This window comes from Geotrypetes seraphini, chromosome 8 (assembly GCF_902459505.1).
Source record: "Geotrypetes seraphini chromosome 8, aGeoSer1.1, whole genome shotgun sequence".
In the NCBI taxonomy this organism is placed as follows: Eukaryota; Metazoa; Chordata; class Amphibia; order Gymnophiona; family Dermophiidae; genus Geotrypetes; species Geotrypetes seraphini.
In genome coordinates this window covers 110,670,220-110,690,411 of record NC_047091.1, presented here as the reverse complement: position 1 = coordinate 110,690,411, position 20,192 = coordinate 110,670,220, and the positions used below count along the sequence as shown (strand labels likewise).

The 20,192-nt window shown below is 44.5% G+C and overlaps 1 protein-coding gene across 3 annotated transcripts in view; it reads left to right on the top strand.

Annotated features, from left to right (window-relative positions):
* The window catches only part of TJP3 (tight junction protein 3), a 71,540-nt gene extending 51,420 nt beyond the window's left edge, over positions 1 to 20,120 (top strand). For all 3 annotated transcript variants that reach the window (XM_033956708.1, XM_033956709.1, XM_033956707.1), the window contains exons 19-21: positions 11,449 to 11,688; positions 14,288 to 14,325; positions 19,135 to 20,120. In XM_033956708.1, the coding sequence (XP_033812599.1) occupies positions 11,449 to 11,688; positions 14,288 to 14,325; positions 19,135 to 19,243 (387 nt within the window). In that variant the 3' untranslated portion in view covers positions 19,244 to 20,120. The remainder of the gene's footprint in view (positions 1 to 11,448; positions 11,689 to 14,287; positions 14,326 to 19,134) is intronic.
* The last annotated feature ends 72 nt before the right edge of the window (positions 20,121 to 20,192 follow it).

The following is a 20,192-nucleotide window of genomic DNA, read 5'->3' as shown; positions in this document are numbered from 1 at the left end:
GAACATAATCTAATCTAATCTAAGGCTTGGCTTTATATACCGAGTCATCATCTAAGAAAGCTGGACTCGGTTTACAATAATTAACTTAACAAATAAAAACCATAGGAATAATGGCAAGATTTCAAGAAAATTAATTTGCACGGTGTTTTGCAAATAAAGTGGTTTTTATATATTTATGAAAAAATAAAAACAAAGCAGAAGATCATTCCAAAGTTGAGAAAACTTAAAAATCAATGATTGACTGAAAATCTTGACACCTTTAATTCCTTTTCTGGAAGAAAGGGATAATTTAAATTGTTGGATACCTCTTGCAAAAGAGAATCTATAAACATTCCAAGATAAAGGAATAAGAGGAGTAAAGATACCATATAGGATTTTGAAAACAAAACAAACACATTTAAATTGAACTCTAGAATAGACCGGGAGCCTATGAAGGCTCTGAAGTAACGGAGTTACATGGTCAAATTTACATTTCCCAAAGATCAATTTTGCAGCAGTATTCTGAATCAGTTGCAGTCTATAAAGGCAGATTTTTGTAATGCTGAGGTAGATAACAATGCAATAGTCAAGGTGAGATAATATAATTGACTGAACTAAAATAGAAAAATGACAATGATGAAAGAGATGTCTAACTTTCCTCAGCATATGTAGATTAAAAACATTTCTTGACCACGGAGTTAATTTGATCCTTAAAAGAGAGAGAGGAGTCAAAAAGGACTCCCAAAAACTCAATTTGTAAAGAGGATCCAGAAACCAGAACTACAGAAGGGGGGAGACAATCTAATTTTGGACCTAACCATAGTAATTTAGTTTTAGTTGTATTAAGCTTCATCCAAACAGACTGAGCCCAGGCTTGTAGTTTGGAGATACAAAGATTTACAGTAAAACCTTGGATTGCAAGTAACTTGGTTTGCAAGAGTTTTGCAAGACAAGCAAAACATTTTATTAAATTTTAACTTGATATACAAGCAATGTCTTGCAATAGGAGTACATACAGCATACACAGATCATAACTGAGCCGATGGTTCTTCTCTCTCTGATGTTGCAAGAGTGTAGTGACTATTCTAAACAAGCAAAGTCTTGCAATAGGAGTTCATACAGCATACACACATCACAACTGAGCCGATGGTTCTTCTCTCTCTGAGGCTGCAAGAGTGTAGTGACTGTTCTAAACGAGCAAAGTCTTGCAATACGAGTACATACACACATCACAACTGAGCCGATGGTTCTTCTCTGTCTGAGGCTGCAAGAGTGTAGTGACTGTTCTAAACGAGCAAAGTCTTGCAATACGAGTACATACAGCATACACACATCACAACTGAGCCGATGGTTCTTCTCTCTCTGAGGCTGCAAGAGTGTAGTGACTGTTCTAAACGAGCAAAGTCTTGCAATACGAGTACATACAGCATACACACATCACAACTAAGCCGATGGTTCTTCTCTCTCTGATGCTGCAAGAGTGTAGTGACCGTTCTAAATGAGCAAAGTCTTGCAATACGAGTACATATAGTATTTTGGATCAAAGTTTTCGGGTTGTGGAACGAATCATCTGAGTTTCCATTTTTTCTTATGGGGGAAATTTGCTTTGATATACGAGTGCTTTGGATTACAAGCTTGCTTCTGGAACGAATTATGCTCGCAAACCAAGGTTTTACTGTACTTTAGATACTAGATCAGTAATGTCCGGATCTATCTCCGAGTATGAATATATCATCCGCATAAGTGAACCAAGTTTCCCAAGTTGACAGCCTAAAGAAATTCTGTCCCGATTTTGCCATACTTCATCTGTGGATCCATTTTAGTTATGGAAGCCAGAGCTACACACCCATGTGTGGAATGAGACTGAGATTAGATGCAGCTGTGAGTTGATTCTCTGTGGACATGGGTGTATATGTGACTCAAACCAGAATGTCTTGCATGTCTTTGTGTGATCAGTAAATGCTTGTGGATGCATATGAAATGAGCAAAAATTAGGAGAAGGGTGCAATGGTGCAAGAGGTCGGACAATTAAGTTTGCAAACTTGCCTCCATGCACTTATGTTGGTAGCAATGTACGAAGAACTCGGTAAGGTGTCATAACCTTGGTATATCAGTGTCTCACAGCTGTGTTCGTATCGACGTGTAGTAGTGTCTTGCTGAGTGGCATTCATTATTGTTTTTGTATGCCATGGAGAGAATGTTGGAGCTTGAATTAGAGGAACAAACAAACACTAAATTTCTTGTTAAACTTGGCAAGAGTGGAAGTGAAATCATGGACATGTTAGTCTAAGTTTATGGGGGGTAATACTATGAAGAAAATGGCATTATACAATTAGATTTAACATTTTTCTGAGGGGAGAGAAAGCATTGCTGATGAAGAAAGTCAGGGTGGCCAGTAATGAGCAGAACTGATGAAAACATTGCAAAAACTTGTCCAACTGTGCTTCAAAATCATTGGCTGACTGTGAGAGGCATAGCAGACCAAGTAAACATCAATAGAGAAACAGGAAAATCTTAATTGAAAATCTTGGCATGAGGAAAGGTGTATGCAAAAATGGCCCCAAAGGATCTCACTGATGAACAAAGCAAAGAAAAGTCAAAGGTAAGACGTTTTTGGCCGTGTTATCACTGGTGATGAGACATGGGTGTACCAATATGACCTGAAACAAAGTGCACAAAGGAAGTTGGCCAATTCTCCACAACCAAAAAAGTTATGCCAGTCCAAATCAAGGTCAAAATGATGTTGCTAACCTTTTTTTATATCAAAGGGATTGTACATTAAGAATTTGTACCAACTGGACAAACTAACCAGTTTGGAAGTGCTGAAAAAGGTTGCGTGAAAGACAAAAACGACCTGAACTTTTCACCAATAACTTGTGGATCTTGCTTCACAACAATGTACCAAGCTCATGGGATACTGTTTTTGAGGGAGGTTTTAGCCAGAAAACAAATAACTGTATTGTAACACCCTTCCTACTCACCTGATCTGGCCCCCAATTACTAAGTTTCATTACCTGAAGATAAAGGAAATATTGAAAGGAAGACATTTTGATATCATTTGGGAGATCAAGGGTAATATGATGACAACTCTGATAGGCATTCCAGAAAAAGTTCCAAAATTGCTTTGAAGGGTGGACCAGGCAGTAGCATTGGTGCATAGCTTACCAAGGGGAATACTTCCAAGGTGACCATAGTGATATTCAGCAATGAGGTATATATCACTTTTTCTAGGATAAGTTTGCAAACTTAATTATCAGACATCATCTGAGATTATAGTACTTATTGAATGAGGGGTGTTCAATAATTTATATACCTGAGTATGAAAGAAAGTAGCAAGAATGTTGACGCAGGTCTGTGCAAATCAAGTAAGAAACTGCTAGAGTTGGAGCACCATTCAGTGATAAAATTTCTCACAAAAAGGAAAAGTCATAGGAGATCCTTGAACGCATGACTATAGTCTATGGTGAGTCTGCCCCATCTTCTTACAAAGAAAAATTTTGGAGCAAGCAGTTTAAGTGGGGTAGAGAGTCCATTGAAGATGACCCTCATACTGGATGGCCTGTGGAAGCAACTTCAACAGAAATGTGCAAGCAAGTTGAGGATTTAATTTTGTCAAGACGAATTAAAGTTTCCCCAATAGCTAAAGAAATGGGCTTATCAGCAGGTATGGTTTGGAAAATAATTCATGAAAAGTGGGGCATGTCCAAGGGTTCCAAGAATGCTGACGCCATATTCAAATGCCACGAGGATCCAGTGCTGGCAGGAGAACTTGGAGATGTTCCATTAAGACTTGAGTCTATCACAGGGATCCTGAGTCCAAAATGGAGTCAATGCAGTGGAAGCACAAGTCATCCCCCACCCCAAAAAAGTTCAAGACTGAAAAAGCTGCAGGCAAAGTCATGGCAACTGTCTTCTGCGATGATGATGGACTTTTGTTTCTGGAGTTCATGCCACACAAGACAACCATAACTGGGGAGAGTTACACCAACACAATGATCACTTTGCAGGAGTTAATCAAGGAGAAAAGATGAGGAAAACTCACAGCAGGTGTGCTGCTTTTCACAATAATGTGCCAGTGCACATGTCGCAACAATCACAGGTTGCCATCCAAGAATGTGTTTCAGCAGCTGAACCATCCATCCACCCTACAGTCATAAGAACATAAGCAGTGCCTCCGCCGGGTCAGACCATAGGTCCATCCTGCCCGGCAGTCCGCTCCCGCGGCGGCCCAAACAGGTCACGACCTGTCTGAATCACCAGAAGGGGCTCCCTTGCCACCTTGGTTTCTCATTGAAGTCCTATCTTCCCATCGAAGTCCTAACCCTCCGGTCTTGCACATGCATGACCTGGTTGGGTTTCTATACTTATTACCTGGTTAGCTTTCTATACTTGTGTTACATCCCAGCTCCTCCCTCAGTATCCCACGATCCCTTTATCCCTCAGGAATCCGTCCAATCCCTGTTTGAATCCCTGTACCGTACTCTGCCTGATCACTTCCTCCGGTAGCGCATTCCAAGTGTCCACGATCCTTTGGGTGAAAAAAAACTTCCTTGCATTTGTTTTGAACCTATCTCTCTTCAGTTTCTCCAAATGCCCCCTCGTACTTGTTGTCCCCTTCAGTCTGAAGAATCTGTCCCTATCCACCCTCTCTAAGCCCCTCATGATCTTGAAGGTCTCTATCATATCTCCCCTGAGCCTCCTTTTTTCCAGAGAGAAAAGCCCCAGCCTATCCAACCTCTCGGTGCATGGGCAGTGTTCCAGCCCTTTTACCAGTTTCGTTGCTCTCCTTTGGACTCTCTCAAGTACCGCCATGTCCTTCTTGAGGTGCGGCGACCAATACTGAACGCAGTATTCCAGATGTGGAAGCACCATCGCTCGATACAATGGCATGATGACTTCCCGCGTCCTGGTTGTTATGCCCCTCTTTATGATGCCCAGCATCCTGTTGGCTTTTTTCGAGGCTGCTGCGCACTGTGCAGATGGCTTCAGTGATGCATCCACCAGCACATCCAAGTCTCTCTCAAGTCTGCTGTCTCCCAACAATGCCCCCCCCCCAATTTGTAGTTGAACAACGGATTATTTTTCCCTATATGCATGACCTTGCATTTTTCCACGTTAAAGCGCATTTGCCATTTGTTTGCCCAGTCTTCCAGCTTGTCCAGGTCCCTTTGCAGGTCCTCACACTCCTCCCTGGACCTAACTCTGCCGCACAGTTTGGTATCGTCTGAAAATTTTATAACCTCGCACTTTGCCTCCTTTTCCAGGTCATTGATAAATATGTTGAAGAGTAACAGCCCCAGCACCGATCCCTGTGGCACACCGCTTGTGACTCCCCGCCAGTCAGAATATTGGCCCTTCACTCCGACCCTCTGCAGTCTACCTGACAACCAGTGCTTGATCCATCTGTGCACATCCCCTCCCACCCCGTGGTTCCACAGCTTCCTAAGCAGCCTTTCATGTGGCACCTTGTCGAAAGCCTTTTGAAAATCGAGGTAAATGATGTCTATGGGTTCCCCATTGCCACCCGACTGCTTATTCCCTCAAAGAAGTACAGAAGGTTCGTTAGGCATGACCTTCCCTTACAGAATCCGTGCTGGCTTGTTCTCAGTAGGCCATTCCTCTCGATGTGCTCGCAAATGCCGTCCTTGATCATAGCTTCCACCATCTTCCCTATAATTGAAGTCAGGCTCACCGGCCTGTAGTTCCCGGGGTCACCCCTCGATCCCTTCTTGAAGATAGGTGTGACATTCACCAATTTCCAGTCCTCTGGTACCTCACCAGTTTTCAAGGATAGGTTGCAAACATGCTGGATTGTGCTCGCTATTTCTTGTCTTAGTTCCTTCAGAACCCTTGGGTGGATCCCGTCCGGGCCCGGTGATTTACCGCATTTTAACCTGTCTATCTGTTTGAGGACATCCTCCTTACTTACCTCTATGTGCTCCAATTTTTCGGCCTGTTCCCCACTCATGAGCTCCTCCGAGTCCGGTATATTAGATGTGTCTTCGCTCGTGAAAACCGACGAGAAGAACGTGTTCAACCTCTCAGCTACCTCTTTATCCTCCTTAATCACTCCCTTCCTATCCCCATCGTCCAACGGCCCCACCTCCTCTCTCGCTGGTCGCTTCCCCTTTACGTAACTGAAGAATGCCTTGAAGTTTTTCGCCTCCCTGGCCAGCCCCTCTTCGTATTCCCCTTTCGCTTTTCTAACCTCTCGGTGGCATTCCTTTTGGCATTTCCTGTGCGCCTGGTGATTTTCCTCCGTTGGGTCCTTTTTCCATCTCCGGAAGGATACTTTTTTGTCATTTATTGCCCTCTTTACTTCAGTTGGCATCCAAACCGGGTCCTTTGATTGCTTGTTCTTGCAGCCTTTCCTGAAATTGGGGACGTACATTCTTTGTGCTTCCTGCAGGGTGTCCCTGAATAGGGTCCAGGCGCTTCCCACAGTCTCCATCCTAAAGATGTTTCTGAGCTTCCTCCCCACCATTTCCCTCATAGCAACATAGTTCCCTTTCTTGAAGTTGAGCGCAGTTGTTGCGGTCCTCCTTACTATGGGTGTCCCCCTTTCTAATGTGAATCTGATCATGTTGTGATCACTGTTGCCTAGTGGTCCTCCCACTTCTACCCCTCTTGCAGGCCCCCCTAATCCGTTTAGGATGAGGTCAAGAGTAGCACCCCCTCGCGTCGGTTCTTTGACTAGTTGCTCCATGAAGCAGTCCCTCACAGCTTCTACAAATCCTGTTTCCCTAGTGCAGTTGGAGTGACCCGTACTCTAGTCTATTCCCGGGTAGTTGAAGTTCCCCATCACTGTTACACTTCCAGTCCTGCATTCCTGTCTCAGTTCCGCTTCCAAGTCGTGTCCGACTCCTTCTGGCGTACCAGGTGGGCGATAGTACAGCCCCAGTTTTATGCCTGCACCCTTGTTTCTCGGCAATTTGACCCATAGCGATTCCAGCCCCTCTGCCTTCGTTGCCATATCCATCCCGACCGAGTGGATAGAGTCCTTTATATATAGTGCTATGCCTTCCCCCTTCTTGTGGGTCCTGTCCCTCCTGTAGAGCTTGTACCCCGGCAGCGCCACATCCCATTGATTTTCCTCTGTCCACCAGGTTTCTGCAATTCCAATTATATCTAGGTCCTCCCCCTTGGCCACGACTTCTAGTTCACCCATCTTGGCCATGAGGCTTCTTGCATTTGCGTATAAGCACCGCAGGTCCCGTAGGTCCCGTCATTTTTCCTCCACCTCTGCATTTACCTGGGCCGCCTGCCCTTGGATTTCGGGCAGTTCTCCCGTTCCCTGTGCTTCTGCTTTGCCCTCAGCCTTTACCCTCTTAGCTTTCAGCTTCCCCACATTCCCGCCACCCCACTTCCCCGCTTTTCCTCTGGGTTTTCTAGCCCTACCGGCCCCCTCCTGGGCTATCATCCCTTGAGCCTCTGTTTGATCCCCCTCGCCTTGTGGTACCTCTATATTGCCCTCAGCTATCGCCTTCGTGCCACCCAGTCCCCCTGTGTCTCCATGCCCCTTAGTTTTCTCCCAGCAAGCTCCCTTTACCTGATGTTTCCCTCGCTGTCTGATCATAAGATCCTCCGGTCCCTCTGCTTCCTCCCTGCAGTCAGCCCGTTCAGCATCTGTTCTGGATACTGTTGTCCGAAGCGTCAACATCAGATCAGCTGTCGGCTTTCCCCCTCTCCTCAGTTTAAAGCCCTCTCGATCTCCTTCCTCACATTGGCTGCCAGTAGTCTAGTTCCCGCTGTGCTCAGGTGCAGGCCGTCCCGCCGGTAGAGCTTGCTCTTTCCCCAGAAGGACGTCCAGTTCCTCACAAAGTGGAAGCCCTCCTCCTGGCACCATCTCCTCAACCATGCATTCACAGCCTGGAGGTCTGCCTGCCTCTTTGCATCTGCTCTCGGTACAGGCAGGATCTCCGAGAATGCTATCCTCCGTGTGCTCCGCTTCAGCTTTCGTCCCAGGACCCTGAACTGGTCAGTCAGTGTGGCCATGCTGAAGTTCCTCCGGCTCACATCATTCGTTCCGACGTGGATTATTACCGCAGTCTCCTCTGTCTCTGCTCCGTCCAGGATCCTCTCGATCCTATCAGTGATGTCTCGTGTCTTGGCCCCTGGGAGACAAGTCACTAGCCGGTCCTCCCTTCCTCCAGCTACGTGACTGTCTACCTCTCTCAAGATCGAGTCTCCCCACCACAACAGCAGACTTCCCTTTCCTCAGCAACCTCCTCTGCCTCAGGTCCGTGTCCTTGGTGTAGTGCGGTGTCTCTCCCTCGGGGTCCCGGTGAGTCGCGGTCTCCTCCTCTTGCGTGGTTCCTCCGCTAGGTCCTTCCCCGATGTTGCCTTGTGGATCCTGGGTCTCGTCTGCCGACATCCGTCTGTGCAGCTGCTGGTCCCGTTCCTCCACCTTCCTATAGGCCTCCTCGATGAATCTCTCGAGGTCCCTCACCTGGTCCACAATGGGGCCTGCTCCGTCTGTTTTCTGGGTTGACCAGCTCGTCTCCTCTGTGGTGCGCAGTCCCTCCAGTTCCTGGACCCTGACCCTCAGCCCTGACCTGGCTCCCTCTGATTATTTCCTGTTCCAAGTTTTGAAGAAATCTCTTTGGACAGCGGTTTTCAAGCGATAAGACATCAAGGAAGCTGTGAAGGTCAAACAGAAGAAATCTTTTCACTGGTAATGAAACAGAAAAAGCGGATGAAGTGTATGGAGCTATCAGGGGACTATCTGTAAAAAGAAAACAAAAATTTTTGAAAAATCTTTTCTTTCCTACATTGTGAGGTAGATACATTGTGGTAGATTGGAAAGTTACTTTCTCCTGATGCAGCACCAAGCAAAACAAAACAAGTGGCTCTTGTCGAGGATTAGAATACATAGTTTAAGCTGACTGAACCGGATCAATTATATTGTTGAAAGTGCTCATGATTATTGTAGTTGTGAAGACATTTTTTGTGCATATTTTTTAAGAACAAGTAGGTTGAGAGAGTGTCATGCTACAAATTTATTAAATGTTGACGAATAGCTGCCAGATTTATTGCAGTAGTTGGCTTTTCTCCTGATTGTTTTAGGAGTCTTTTTCCTACTCTTGTTTCCGGAGCTGTTGAAACCTACTCGTATGAGTGCACTCTATGTTGGGATAAATTATAAAAATTTCTAGATCTTCTCTTGGCGTTTTGAGGTTTCATTGTTAATTTATGTTAAAATAGTTTTAGCTTTATGGATAGCATGACTCCGTCCTGATAGAATTGTGCTAAAAAAATTAAGCATTTTTGAGGTACATAATCGAAATGGAAATATGTCTAAAAACCCTCTTAAATTGGCACTTGGACGATCAAAAAGACAGATCATTCAAGTACTGATAATTGAAATCGGTTTTAGACATATCTAAAAGCAGCTTAGGCCTTTTCAGTGCTGCTGTACGCCCAGAGTGAAAAGGGGCGTTTTTTTGAAGGAGAGGTTAGGGCGGGAGGTAGGTGCAATGTGGGCCGACCTAGACTTAGTTGTCCTGCAGCAATAATCGAAAGTTCAATGAGACTTCCTAGTCTTATACGTTGAGGACTTAGGCGATTTTTAAAAAGGTATAAGTGCCCAGAAAGTATCAAAAGTGTCCAGATAAATGCAGGGACAAAGTACAGACCCCCCCCCCCCACACACACACACACACACCACCACCATCACCATAACCATAAAAATTGAAATAAAAAAGTACATACATGCCTCCAGAACATCAGCACCCAGGGCAGGATTAATTTGTCGAGGGCCCCTAGGCACACACGTACACTGTAAGGAAGTTATGGTGAGATGTTTGTGGCACCCTTTTTGTGAAGTTCACAGCAGTGCCCTGTAAGGTGTCCCACTACTCTGTTGCCATGTCTGGGTATCCAGTACATTACTTTGCTGGTCTCTCCCACGTCCAAAAGGTCTTGTTCTAAGCATTTTTGACTTGGACAACTTTTGGTACGAGAATGGGGTATAAAGATAGATGACTTAGTGGTCTGGACGATCAAACAGCTGGACGTACAAGTGGACAATTCGCAAAAAAAAAAAAAATATTTTAGATGTTTTTTTGAGAATGGACTTTAGACATTTCCAACTTTGGGCGACTAGCGACTTAGGCCCAAAACTAACTTAGATTTTTTTTTTTTTATGCCGCTCTATTAGACATAGTCTATGTTCTCAATTTACAGAACTAGGATATGTTTTGGGTACAAGGGCAGGCTCAAAAAATAGATTATATACCTCCAACTTTTTTAATTCTCCAAAAAGTCAACTTTGAATTTAAGGCAAAACCATATTTTTCATTTTCCCGATATTAAAAATATAAGATACACCAGGATTTTCAATTCAACCTGGGCTTATGAAGCAGTCAAACTGTAGAAAACTATCTAGAAGAATCAATCAAAAAATTAACTTTAAGAGTTTCAAAAAGATCTAAAGACCTGTTTGAAGAATTTGTACTTAAAGATATAACTTTAAGATAACCTGTTCATAATGTTGTATTAGATCATTTATTTTTTTGTAACTGCTGTGAACTTCCACGAGGTATTGGCAATATATAAAGATTGTATTTCAGAAGAGGAATGAAATCTATGCCCAAACAGATGGACATTGGGAGTTAGATCTGTCCAGATTTCAGAAAAGTGCTCCTATTGAGCAGTGCTGTACTAGAAGGATTAGGGGAGATCACCTCCCCACCCTTGAAAATGAAATTGGAAAGGGATATAGGGCTCTGTGACGGCTTTGAGAGAAACAGATGTGTGCAATTCTAAAATGGATGAGTCAACATTTATGCTCCATCACATAAATGTCTTGTTACCAATTCATAACTTAGATTTTCATATTCTGTCCCAGCAACATTCCTGTGCTGCTCTGATATCTTAGATGACAATTTTTCTAGAACAGATGTTCATGCTGCGCGTCACCAGCATATGAACATCTATTTTATGATAGATTTTAGAATAGGATCATCTAGGTCCTGTTCAAGATACTAGTCAAACTTCAGATGCCCTAACTTTGATCTCTAAATTCCAATTTGAAAATTCTTTCTAAAATGCCACTCCACATTGTGCTGGGGCAGAGTGTCACTGACCCCTTTCAACACATCTCATGCTTCCCTGCGTCCAGCCACTCTGACTCCCTGCAGTTCAAGTAGGGTTGGATTTGGAAGTTCTGCTACCTAGGAGTCTGTTTCAAGCTGCAGTATCACTGCAATATTGTCACATCCTGTATGTATTGTAAACCATACCTGATGCAGACTTATTGTCCTTCCTGGAAACATTTAGCAGTAGATGCACAAAGATAATTAAAGCAAACAAAACCAAAATCCACCAACTCGGAGAGACTATGAATTTGCTTTTGGTCAGTTTTTGACCTTTAGGAGTCTGTCTCTTTGGGGAATTTAGGCTGTATATAGTGAACGGGTTTTCAAAATGTCTTATTAACAGCAATGTCTATCTCTTTCCCCCACATAGGCAGAGTACAGTGCCGAGGAGAATTTGGACTCGCTGAACCAGCAGAATGCCAGTGGGACAGACTATCTAAGCTGTGATAGCCGGGCCAACAGTGACTATGAGGAGACAGATGGGGAGGGTGGGGCCTACACTGACACTGAAATGGAAGAGATTTTTGAGCAGCCAGCTCTGGCTAGGTCCTCGGAGCCAGTGTCTTATTACATGGCCCATCAGGCAGATCTATCCTATCCCCTAGCAGAGGTGAGCAAAGTGCCTGTTTGAATTTACAAATGCAATTGGTGTTGCATGCTGGCTTAACTGGGATCATTTTATTCTAGAATAATTAAGTGGGTTCAACACTCTTATTCTGATTTTTAAATAAAAAAGTAAAGTTGTTTTTGAAACATTCCCCACTGATGGATCTGATGGCAGAGCTTATGAAGCCTAGTGGACCTGGATAGCAGCAGTCAATACACTTCTGTTGGAAAAAATCACTTATTTTAATGGCCAACACATTACGTTACATAGATTCTTATATACCTAAGGTGACCATACGTCCCGTTTTGAATGGGACAGACCCGTTTTCGGATCCCCTGTCCCGTTGTCCCCACATACAGCTTCGGGACGCCCAAAATGTCCCGTTTTCAGAGACAGCGTCCGGAAGCTGTGCGAGGGGACAACGGGACAGGCGATCGCTTCCTGTCCCTCCCCTGCCGCACCCAAAAAAAAAAAGCCTCCCTCCAGGCACGATTTAGGTCCACCGCCGCTGCTCCTTTGCTGCCACTACTCGAACCCGGAAGCCTTCTTTCCGACGTCAATTCTGACGTCGGAGAGGACGTTCCGGGCCAGCCAATTGCTGCCTGGCTGGCCCGGAATGTCCTCTTTGACGTCAGAATTGACATTGGAAAGAAGGCTTCCGGGCAGTTTGCAGCAGAGGAGCAGCGGCGGTGGATCTAAATCGGGCCTGGAGGGAGGCTTTTGTTTTCTGTGGTAGGGGGGGAAGGAGGCAGGCAGGCAGGCTGGCTGGTTGGCTCTGGGGGAGGGAGGTAGGTAGGCAGCTTTTGGGGGAGGTAGGCAGGCTGGCTGGCTCTGGGGAAGGGAGGGAGGTAGGCAGGCTTTGGGGGAGGCAGGCAGGCTGGCTAGCTCTGGGGGAGTTAGGCAGGCAGGCAGGCTCTGGGGGAGGCAGGTAGGCTGGCTGACTCTGGGGGAGGTAGGCAGGCAGGCTGGCTCTGGCGGGAGGTAGGCAGGCAGACTGGCTGACTTTTGGGGAGACAGGCAGGCTGGCTCTGGCAGGAGGTAGGCAGGCAGGCTGGCTCTGGGGGTAGGTAGACAGGCAGACTGGCTTTGGGGAAGGCTGGCTTTGGGGAGGTAGGCCGGCAGGCTTTTTGGGAGGGGGTGGGACAAAGGCTACAATGAGTGAGGGGACATAGGAAGGAGGGATGAAGGAAGGAGAGAAAATGGCAGAAAAGGGGGGGTTGTAAGTAGAACAAAGACTAGAGAGATAAAGGCCTGGACCAAAGGGGAAAGACAGGAGACAGGAGGCAGAAGCAGGACTTTGGGAAGTGCAGACAGAGGGGGAGAGCCCCTGAGGAAGAGCAGAGAGAGGCAAGATCATAACAGAGGAGGGAGAGAGAGAAAGGGAGACCTGGAACAAAGATACAAAGGAGAACTGAGACTGGATCTGGGGGTACTAAGGACATAGGAAGGAAGCACTGGGGGCATTAAGGACATAGGAAGGAGGCGCTAGGGACACTAAGGACATAGGAAGGAAGGAGGGAGGGAATAGAAAGGGACAATTGTTGGGCCCGAGTGCAGAAAGAAATGAAAGATAGGATGCACAGTCAGAGGGAAACGCAACCAGAGACTCATGAAATCACCTGACAGCAAAGGTAGGAAAAATGATTTTATTTTCAATTTAGTGATAAAAATGTGTCAGTTTTGAGAATTTATATCTGCTGTCTCTATTTTGCACTATATTTGTCTATTTTTCTATAGATACTGAGGTGGGGGCGGGACTGAATATTAATAGATGTCCCATTTTGATAAAAAAAATTAATGGTCACGTTATATATACCGCAACGACCTCATGCTTCTGTGCGGTTTACAGGTGAAGAGTTACTAACACTGTGGTAGATCACAACTGATCGTAAAGTTTAACAGAAAATATATTTCCCAACAAATTTCTAAAAGCTGAAATGTAATAAATCACAGTAAATTAGTCATGATGTTTACCAAAGAGAGATGTTTTCTTCAATATTTTTCTAAAGGCTGAGTAAGATGTAAGAAAGGATATGGCTCTCCGCCTGCTGCTGCCACAACTCCAGGAAGGGAATTGAAGGGCCAGGCCCTGTATGCCTGCTCATGAGATGCAGAATATATTGGCCACTGACTATTCTATAAACATAGTTTTTCATTTTTGTTCTTGTTAGTATTACAACTCTTAAATAAGATGCGAGGAAATACACATGACAAGAAAGAGGCCTTGATTTCAATTATGTAGGCAGGACAAAGAAAAAAACAACAACCCAATTTTCTGTAGCTATGTTGGAACTGCAGTGTGAGATAGACAGGTGAGGATTTTGTGGAGAAAGAGTGAGCTGTAGCTTTAATACCTAGGTAAGCTAATTACTAGGAGCTCCCAGGAAGCCCATAGCTCCAAATCTTAATTTCTGTAAAAAAAATAAAACAAACTGAGCATATCACCATGTGGAACAAAGCTGGCAGAGTTCTTGCTGAGGGAATGAGCAGTGGGATCAGAAGTTGCTGTATGCTAATCTGTACTGGTCATTGCATTTGTCTAATCCTTCTTCCACTTCTCTGTTCTCTAACTGTGGCTGCTTCTCACAACCTCCCCTCCCAGAATGAAGACAGCCGGTGGACAAGGGATCACAGTAACAGGTAAACCGGCAAACAGATCAACATTGCTATAGAAATCGAGTGAAAACAGGGCGTGGGGAAGAGTTGAGGCTACAGAAGCTCGAATACCCTGTGCTCAGACCTGCATCTTATATTTCAAAGGGGCCAAAGCAAAATCTTTACCATATAAGTGTGTATAACCAAATAGCAGGCATCTTATATGAGTGGTAAACTCAAATAGCACCTCGGACTCAGGCTGATTGTGGAGTACTAAAGCAGTTATAATTTTGTTTTGTATATGAAAACACCAAAGTATTGCAGACCTGTAGTCAGTGGAGATGCCTGGAAGGAGCTAAGCTGTAGGCAGTAATCACGCCCCCCTAATTTGAAACAAGGGTTTAAAATGTTGGTGGTGTTTTTTTTTAATGAAGTTGATTTTGGATTTAAAATATAGAATTAAGAACTTTGGGACTTTTTTCCAACTGTTCTGTGTGTATTTGAAGCTATCTAAACATTCTTTTTACACATGGATTGTGGTGTAGCTCCTTCTTTTGTTATACAAGATGTGAAAGAAAAAATGTAGTTCGAGCCTTAGAGCTGCTCATAACTGAAAGTTGAGCACTGGAGGTCTGCGGGGGCTCAAGATTTAATTCCCACAAGGATTCTGTAATTAGCTCTAGCAATGTTGTTTGCTTAAAAAAAAAAAACCAGCATACAGGTCCATATGCTCAAAACTCAGTGTCTTTAATGATTGACTCTACACCAGTTTTAACCGGTTTAACGTTGAAGTATTTCAGCTATCAGTGTCCAAAATGGCTAATCGCAGTCTTTTTTTCTGTGATTTGTAACAGCTTCCAATAATCATATCTAAGTGGATTACAAGCTCATAAATATTAAAATGAGCACTCCAACTGATGAGCAGATGATGCACAAAATGAAGCGCTGGTTTTTAACGCTCCAAAATCTGACAGGTCTGAAGGTGCCAGTAGCGGTAAAAAAAAAAAAATCAGTTTTTAAAAAAATGGGCTCATTAAAAAAAGTTTCACACCAGGAACCCCATGATGACAGCCCTCTCTTCCCCACCCTCAAACTTAAAAAAATAATAATAAAAAAAAAAAAATTGGCAGTGCCTACTCCTTCCTGCCTCAGCCAGCTGGACCCCCCCCCCCACACACACACACTCCCTGCCCCCTGTACCTTATTCAAATGACAAGCAGGAAAGATGCCCACTCCCACCTGCTGGCAGACACACCCCTTTCCAGTACATCCTGGGATGCATTGGGAGGGGCCTAAAATTGATTGATTGGTTCAGCTGCCTAAGGCCTCTCCCTTAAGGCCATTTTGAAGAGACGGGTCTGCCAGCAGGAGGGAATAGGCATCCTTCTTGCTTGTCGTTTGAATAAGATAGGGTGGATGGATTGGTGGGTGTGGGGGATACGGGTGGCCAAGGCATGAGGGAGTGGGCATCCCTTCTGCTGCTCCTCATAGGGGCATGGGGGGGGGGTGCGGGTGGCTGAGGCAGGAGAAAGTGTTCATCCCTCCTGCCAATTTTTTCTTTTTAAAGTTTGGGTGGTGAAAAAATGTCGGCTTGACTTTTTTTTTTAAAAAATGGGCACAGATGTGCATATAACACATGCACAGATGTGCCCATTAAAAAAAAACCAAAACCTACAACTATTCTTCCTGCCCTGAACAGCTAAGCGGCAGCAAGATGCTTTGGGGCTTCCCCTGTTGCTTAGCTCTTCAAGCTTTTCCTGCCAGCTCTGTGCAAGTCAGTCGCTTTCTGATGACAGATTGGATGGGATTATGGCAGACCTCCGCAAAACTCATTTGCATGTGAAATTGTTTGTACAGCGATCGCCATTTTCAAATCAGACAATTTAACGGCACCACAGCGATCCACAGGTTTTTAATGGAGGTTTTAGAGCAGCCAGCCCAAAGTCGGGTCTTCCCCCTGCTCCAGGGCTGCAACAGACTATTGGTTGGTGGCCCCTGTATCCTCTAAGTTTGAAGGGCATTGTTCTGATCCCCATTGCTCCCAGTCCTTCACCAACTGGACCTCTGTGTCCTGCAGATAACTCTTAGGTGTGACCTCAGATGGTGCCTGCAGCCCCTGATAATTTAAAATAGGCTGTGAACATTAAACTCACAAAATCTAGAGTAAACCCCTGAACACAGAGTCCCAAGGACTCCTGGAGGAACTCAAATTTTGTCTGCTTGTGGGTCCAGAGGCATATATGCTTTGCCAAATCTCTACCAAGATGCTACCTGAGAGCTCTAGGGGGATTTTTGACCCTCAAACTGAGCCACTTGTGAAAAAGAGATGTCCTAAAAGGACCAGACAGCCTAAGCCTAGTACCCCCATCCCCCTCTTATGTGCCCTGCAGCACATGGAACATGTATGCTCTGCAGCTGGACATCAAGCACAAAATCTGGCATAAATCCACATCAAAACAGCTGGAGGAGTCGATCTGAAACTAGGTGTTTTGAGGCAAATAGAGGCTTTTAAAAGCAAAACTGGGAACTCCAAGATGGCCACCATTGCAGCATTAGCGCCAAAAGATAGCTCAGAGAGCTAAATAAAAGCACAAATTTCAGGAAATTGGGGGACCCAAATACCAGCCATAGAAACCTCTAAAATGTTTTATTTGTAGACCACCCTGAACTCACATTTGTGCTGGTGCTGTGCCTGTTTCAGCTGGAACTGCAGTCTTACAATGGAGAAGAAAGCTGCCTCAGCCAAGCATTTAGAGTTTCATGCTTGTTTCTTCAGGCTGCCAGGCAGACCCTGAATGAGCCTGAGACCCCAGACCCCCACAGCTTCTCACACATCTTCGGGGTAGGGCAGGTACACATCCAGGACCAACACAGAACTACACACCCTGCACTCAAGCTCCAGTAATAACCAGGAGCAATCTGTGCTCCTGGGGGAACAATCCTTGAGCCACCAGTGTTAAGGCAGGCTGGCCATGGAGGTTCCCTGTCAAAGGGTTGTCCTCCTGGGTACAGACTTCTGACCCCAGAGTTTGTGTCTTCTCCCAGCCAGAGCTGTCCCAGTCAAACTGGGAACCTCTGGAGCGCCGCAAGCCTCAAAGTTCGGATGAAGATCTGAGAATAAAAAAATCTAAATCGGATCAGAAAGATACCGTCCATCTCACTTATAGAAGGAAAAACTGAGGAGATGGGGATGAGGAGATGCATAAGGCAGAGCCGAGAGAAAATGGTAGATTATATTTTGCAAATAAAGAATAACCCCACTGATTCAATACTCATGCCTTTTGCACTAGCGTGGCCCCCCCTTCTCACAATTCAGTTTTATAGTTCTGTGAAACATATGTAGCACTATGCAGTGGTATTGGGGACTTTAAGTATAGCCATGCCCCACTAAGCTTTACAATTTAAGTGGTAACCTGAGCTATATGGAAAGTGTTGGTGGCACTGATAGGATCTGAATACAGGCAGTTCCTGGGTTAAGAACAAGTTATGTTTTTAAAACTGTTCTTAAGTCAGATTTGTATGTTACTCAGAACTTGTAGATATTAAGATTCTTGGTGCTTACCTCTGCCGTTGACAAAAGGGCCAACTGTCCCTACCAGTATTCTCTCCAAAGTACAGCATGCACAACCACACAGTTCTTAATGTGGATATGCATCATTCCCAAATATGCTACACGTGTAGTAGTCTATGCCACTGGAAATACTGTTCAGTAAAATCAAATGAAGCCCAACTGTGTTCTTAAGTATGAGTTGTACTTAAGTGGGGTGTCTAACTTGAGGACTGCCTGTACTGGTTTCAACCACTACAGATAGCACTAGGCCCTTCCTCTTTGTTAGATCCTCCACCATTAAATTAATGAAGCAATCATTATCCATGTACCTACACTCCCTCCTCCCCCTCCCCCCTCAATCCTCCACTACAATTGCTTTGGCCAGCTAAGAATTACAACCTACTAGCACGTCTCACTCAGGGGAACTGGTCTAACAGGTTTGTGTACTTTTCATAAAACGCCTGAGGAATTTTAGTAAATGCATTTTAAATTGGCAGCTGGAAAGCACTGTGTATCCTCTTAACAAAAAGAAAATATACATTTACAATTATATCGGTTTTGAGCCCTTGCTTTCCCTACCTGAATATTTCTACTTCCTCCTTGAGGGCACAGACCCAGCTGGGAAAATATAAACCATACCTACACGCATGTGGTGGCAGGAGCACCATGCTTTTCACGAGAGACCTCTCAAACATTCTTCTTTTTTTTTTTTTTAAGTTATACCATTGTTGCTTTTGCTTCTGAATCAATTCCCAAGCTGCAATGTAGTGGTATGCATGCACCTTCTCAGTAGGGATGTGCTTTTTGTTTCTACAAAAACAAGATGGCTTGTTTTTGGAATAAATAAAGAGAGAAAAAAAAGGTTTCATGGCAAACTGAAATTAATAAATTGTTTTAGCATGTGTTACATGCAAACACATGCTAAAACAAAGCAATAGAGTTGAACAGACTGGTTGTAGCTTTCATCCTTAACCTCTCATTTTCTAGGCCCAAATTAAAAATTATGCACTCATCACACTGGAGAAAGCTGTCATCTGCTTTTCCTGGTTTGATCGTTTGTCTCATGTTGCCAGTTGAAACTTATCTTACCTAAAACATGTAGCCTTTAGCATGCTCAGAACCCCAAAAGTTGAAAGTCTTGCTTCAGCAAGGCAATTGCTTTTTAATGAGGGATAGTGACTAGGACTAAGAATGACTTTAGCTTGATATGGTAAGGCTGAAGTTTCCTGTTCATCTCTTCTACCTAGGCTGACCCCTTACAAAGTCTGCTCACTCTCCGTCCCCATCTTTTCTTTTGCCCACAGAGCTTATGAAGTTGACGCGATCAAGAAGAAGTTCACCAGGGCTAGGAGTTACAGTTCAGAACAAGACGATGATGATGAGTACTGGGGGGGGCCTGCAACTGACCTGTAATGGAGAAAGCAGACATATGTCCCTTATACCAAGCTATCATCTCAGTGGTGGTGTGAGGTGCCCAGGGCAGTGGTGCCCCCAATCCACCCTGCTGCACATGTGCCCCTCCCTTACCCCATACCACCCCCATCATCTCTCCCACCAACATCACTTCCTATGCGTGGCACCTGGAAGTGATGTCAGCGGTAGAGACAACATGGTTGTGAGGAGCATGTTTAAGTTCTTGTTGCTCATGGCAGTGAACAACTAGACGTATGGGGAAAGGGGGATTGGGCATGGAGAATAGGTGGAGAGGAGGGGTGCTAGCAGTGGACCCCCCCTCACTATGCCACTGCATCATTTGTGCTGTAGGTAGATCAGTCTAATCAGTTAGCATTTGTGCACCTTTTTCCACTGAAGTGCTCCGACAGTGTACATCAATGTACTCTCTCCTCCACCAACTTCTCAAATACTGTTTCTGCAAATGGATCTAGTATGCTGGTTTCCATGTCTGTAAGCACATGGTATTGCTCTGAGCTTGGAACCATTATGTTTGTGAGCAGCTTGAGAAGCTGACTATAGGGTCTTGTTCACCACTGCATCAGAATAATCTTTTGCTCTCTTAACTGTAGCCCTATAATTAACTGGACTCAAATAGAAGAGTCAAGTTTTTCCATTATCTTTGGGTCTGCATTAATGTTAAGAATACCATCACTGCAGGAGCGAATGTTGTAGGGATTCCACTCCACAAAAAAAAGAAAAAAGTAGGAACACCTCTAGCAGTGGAGATACGTCCCCACCCTTTCCCCAAAATCATGTAACACAAAAAGATATTTTAATATTGTATATAATGTTAATGGACTATGGTTTCTTTGTAATAAAGAAATTTGTATTTTCAGTTTGCTGTTATAATCCTTGCTTTTTGCTAAAAGGCTCATTTTGGACCCATAGGAAATCTAAAGCAAAAGTA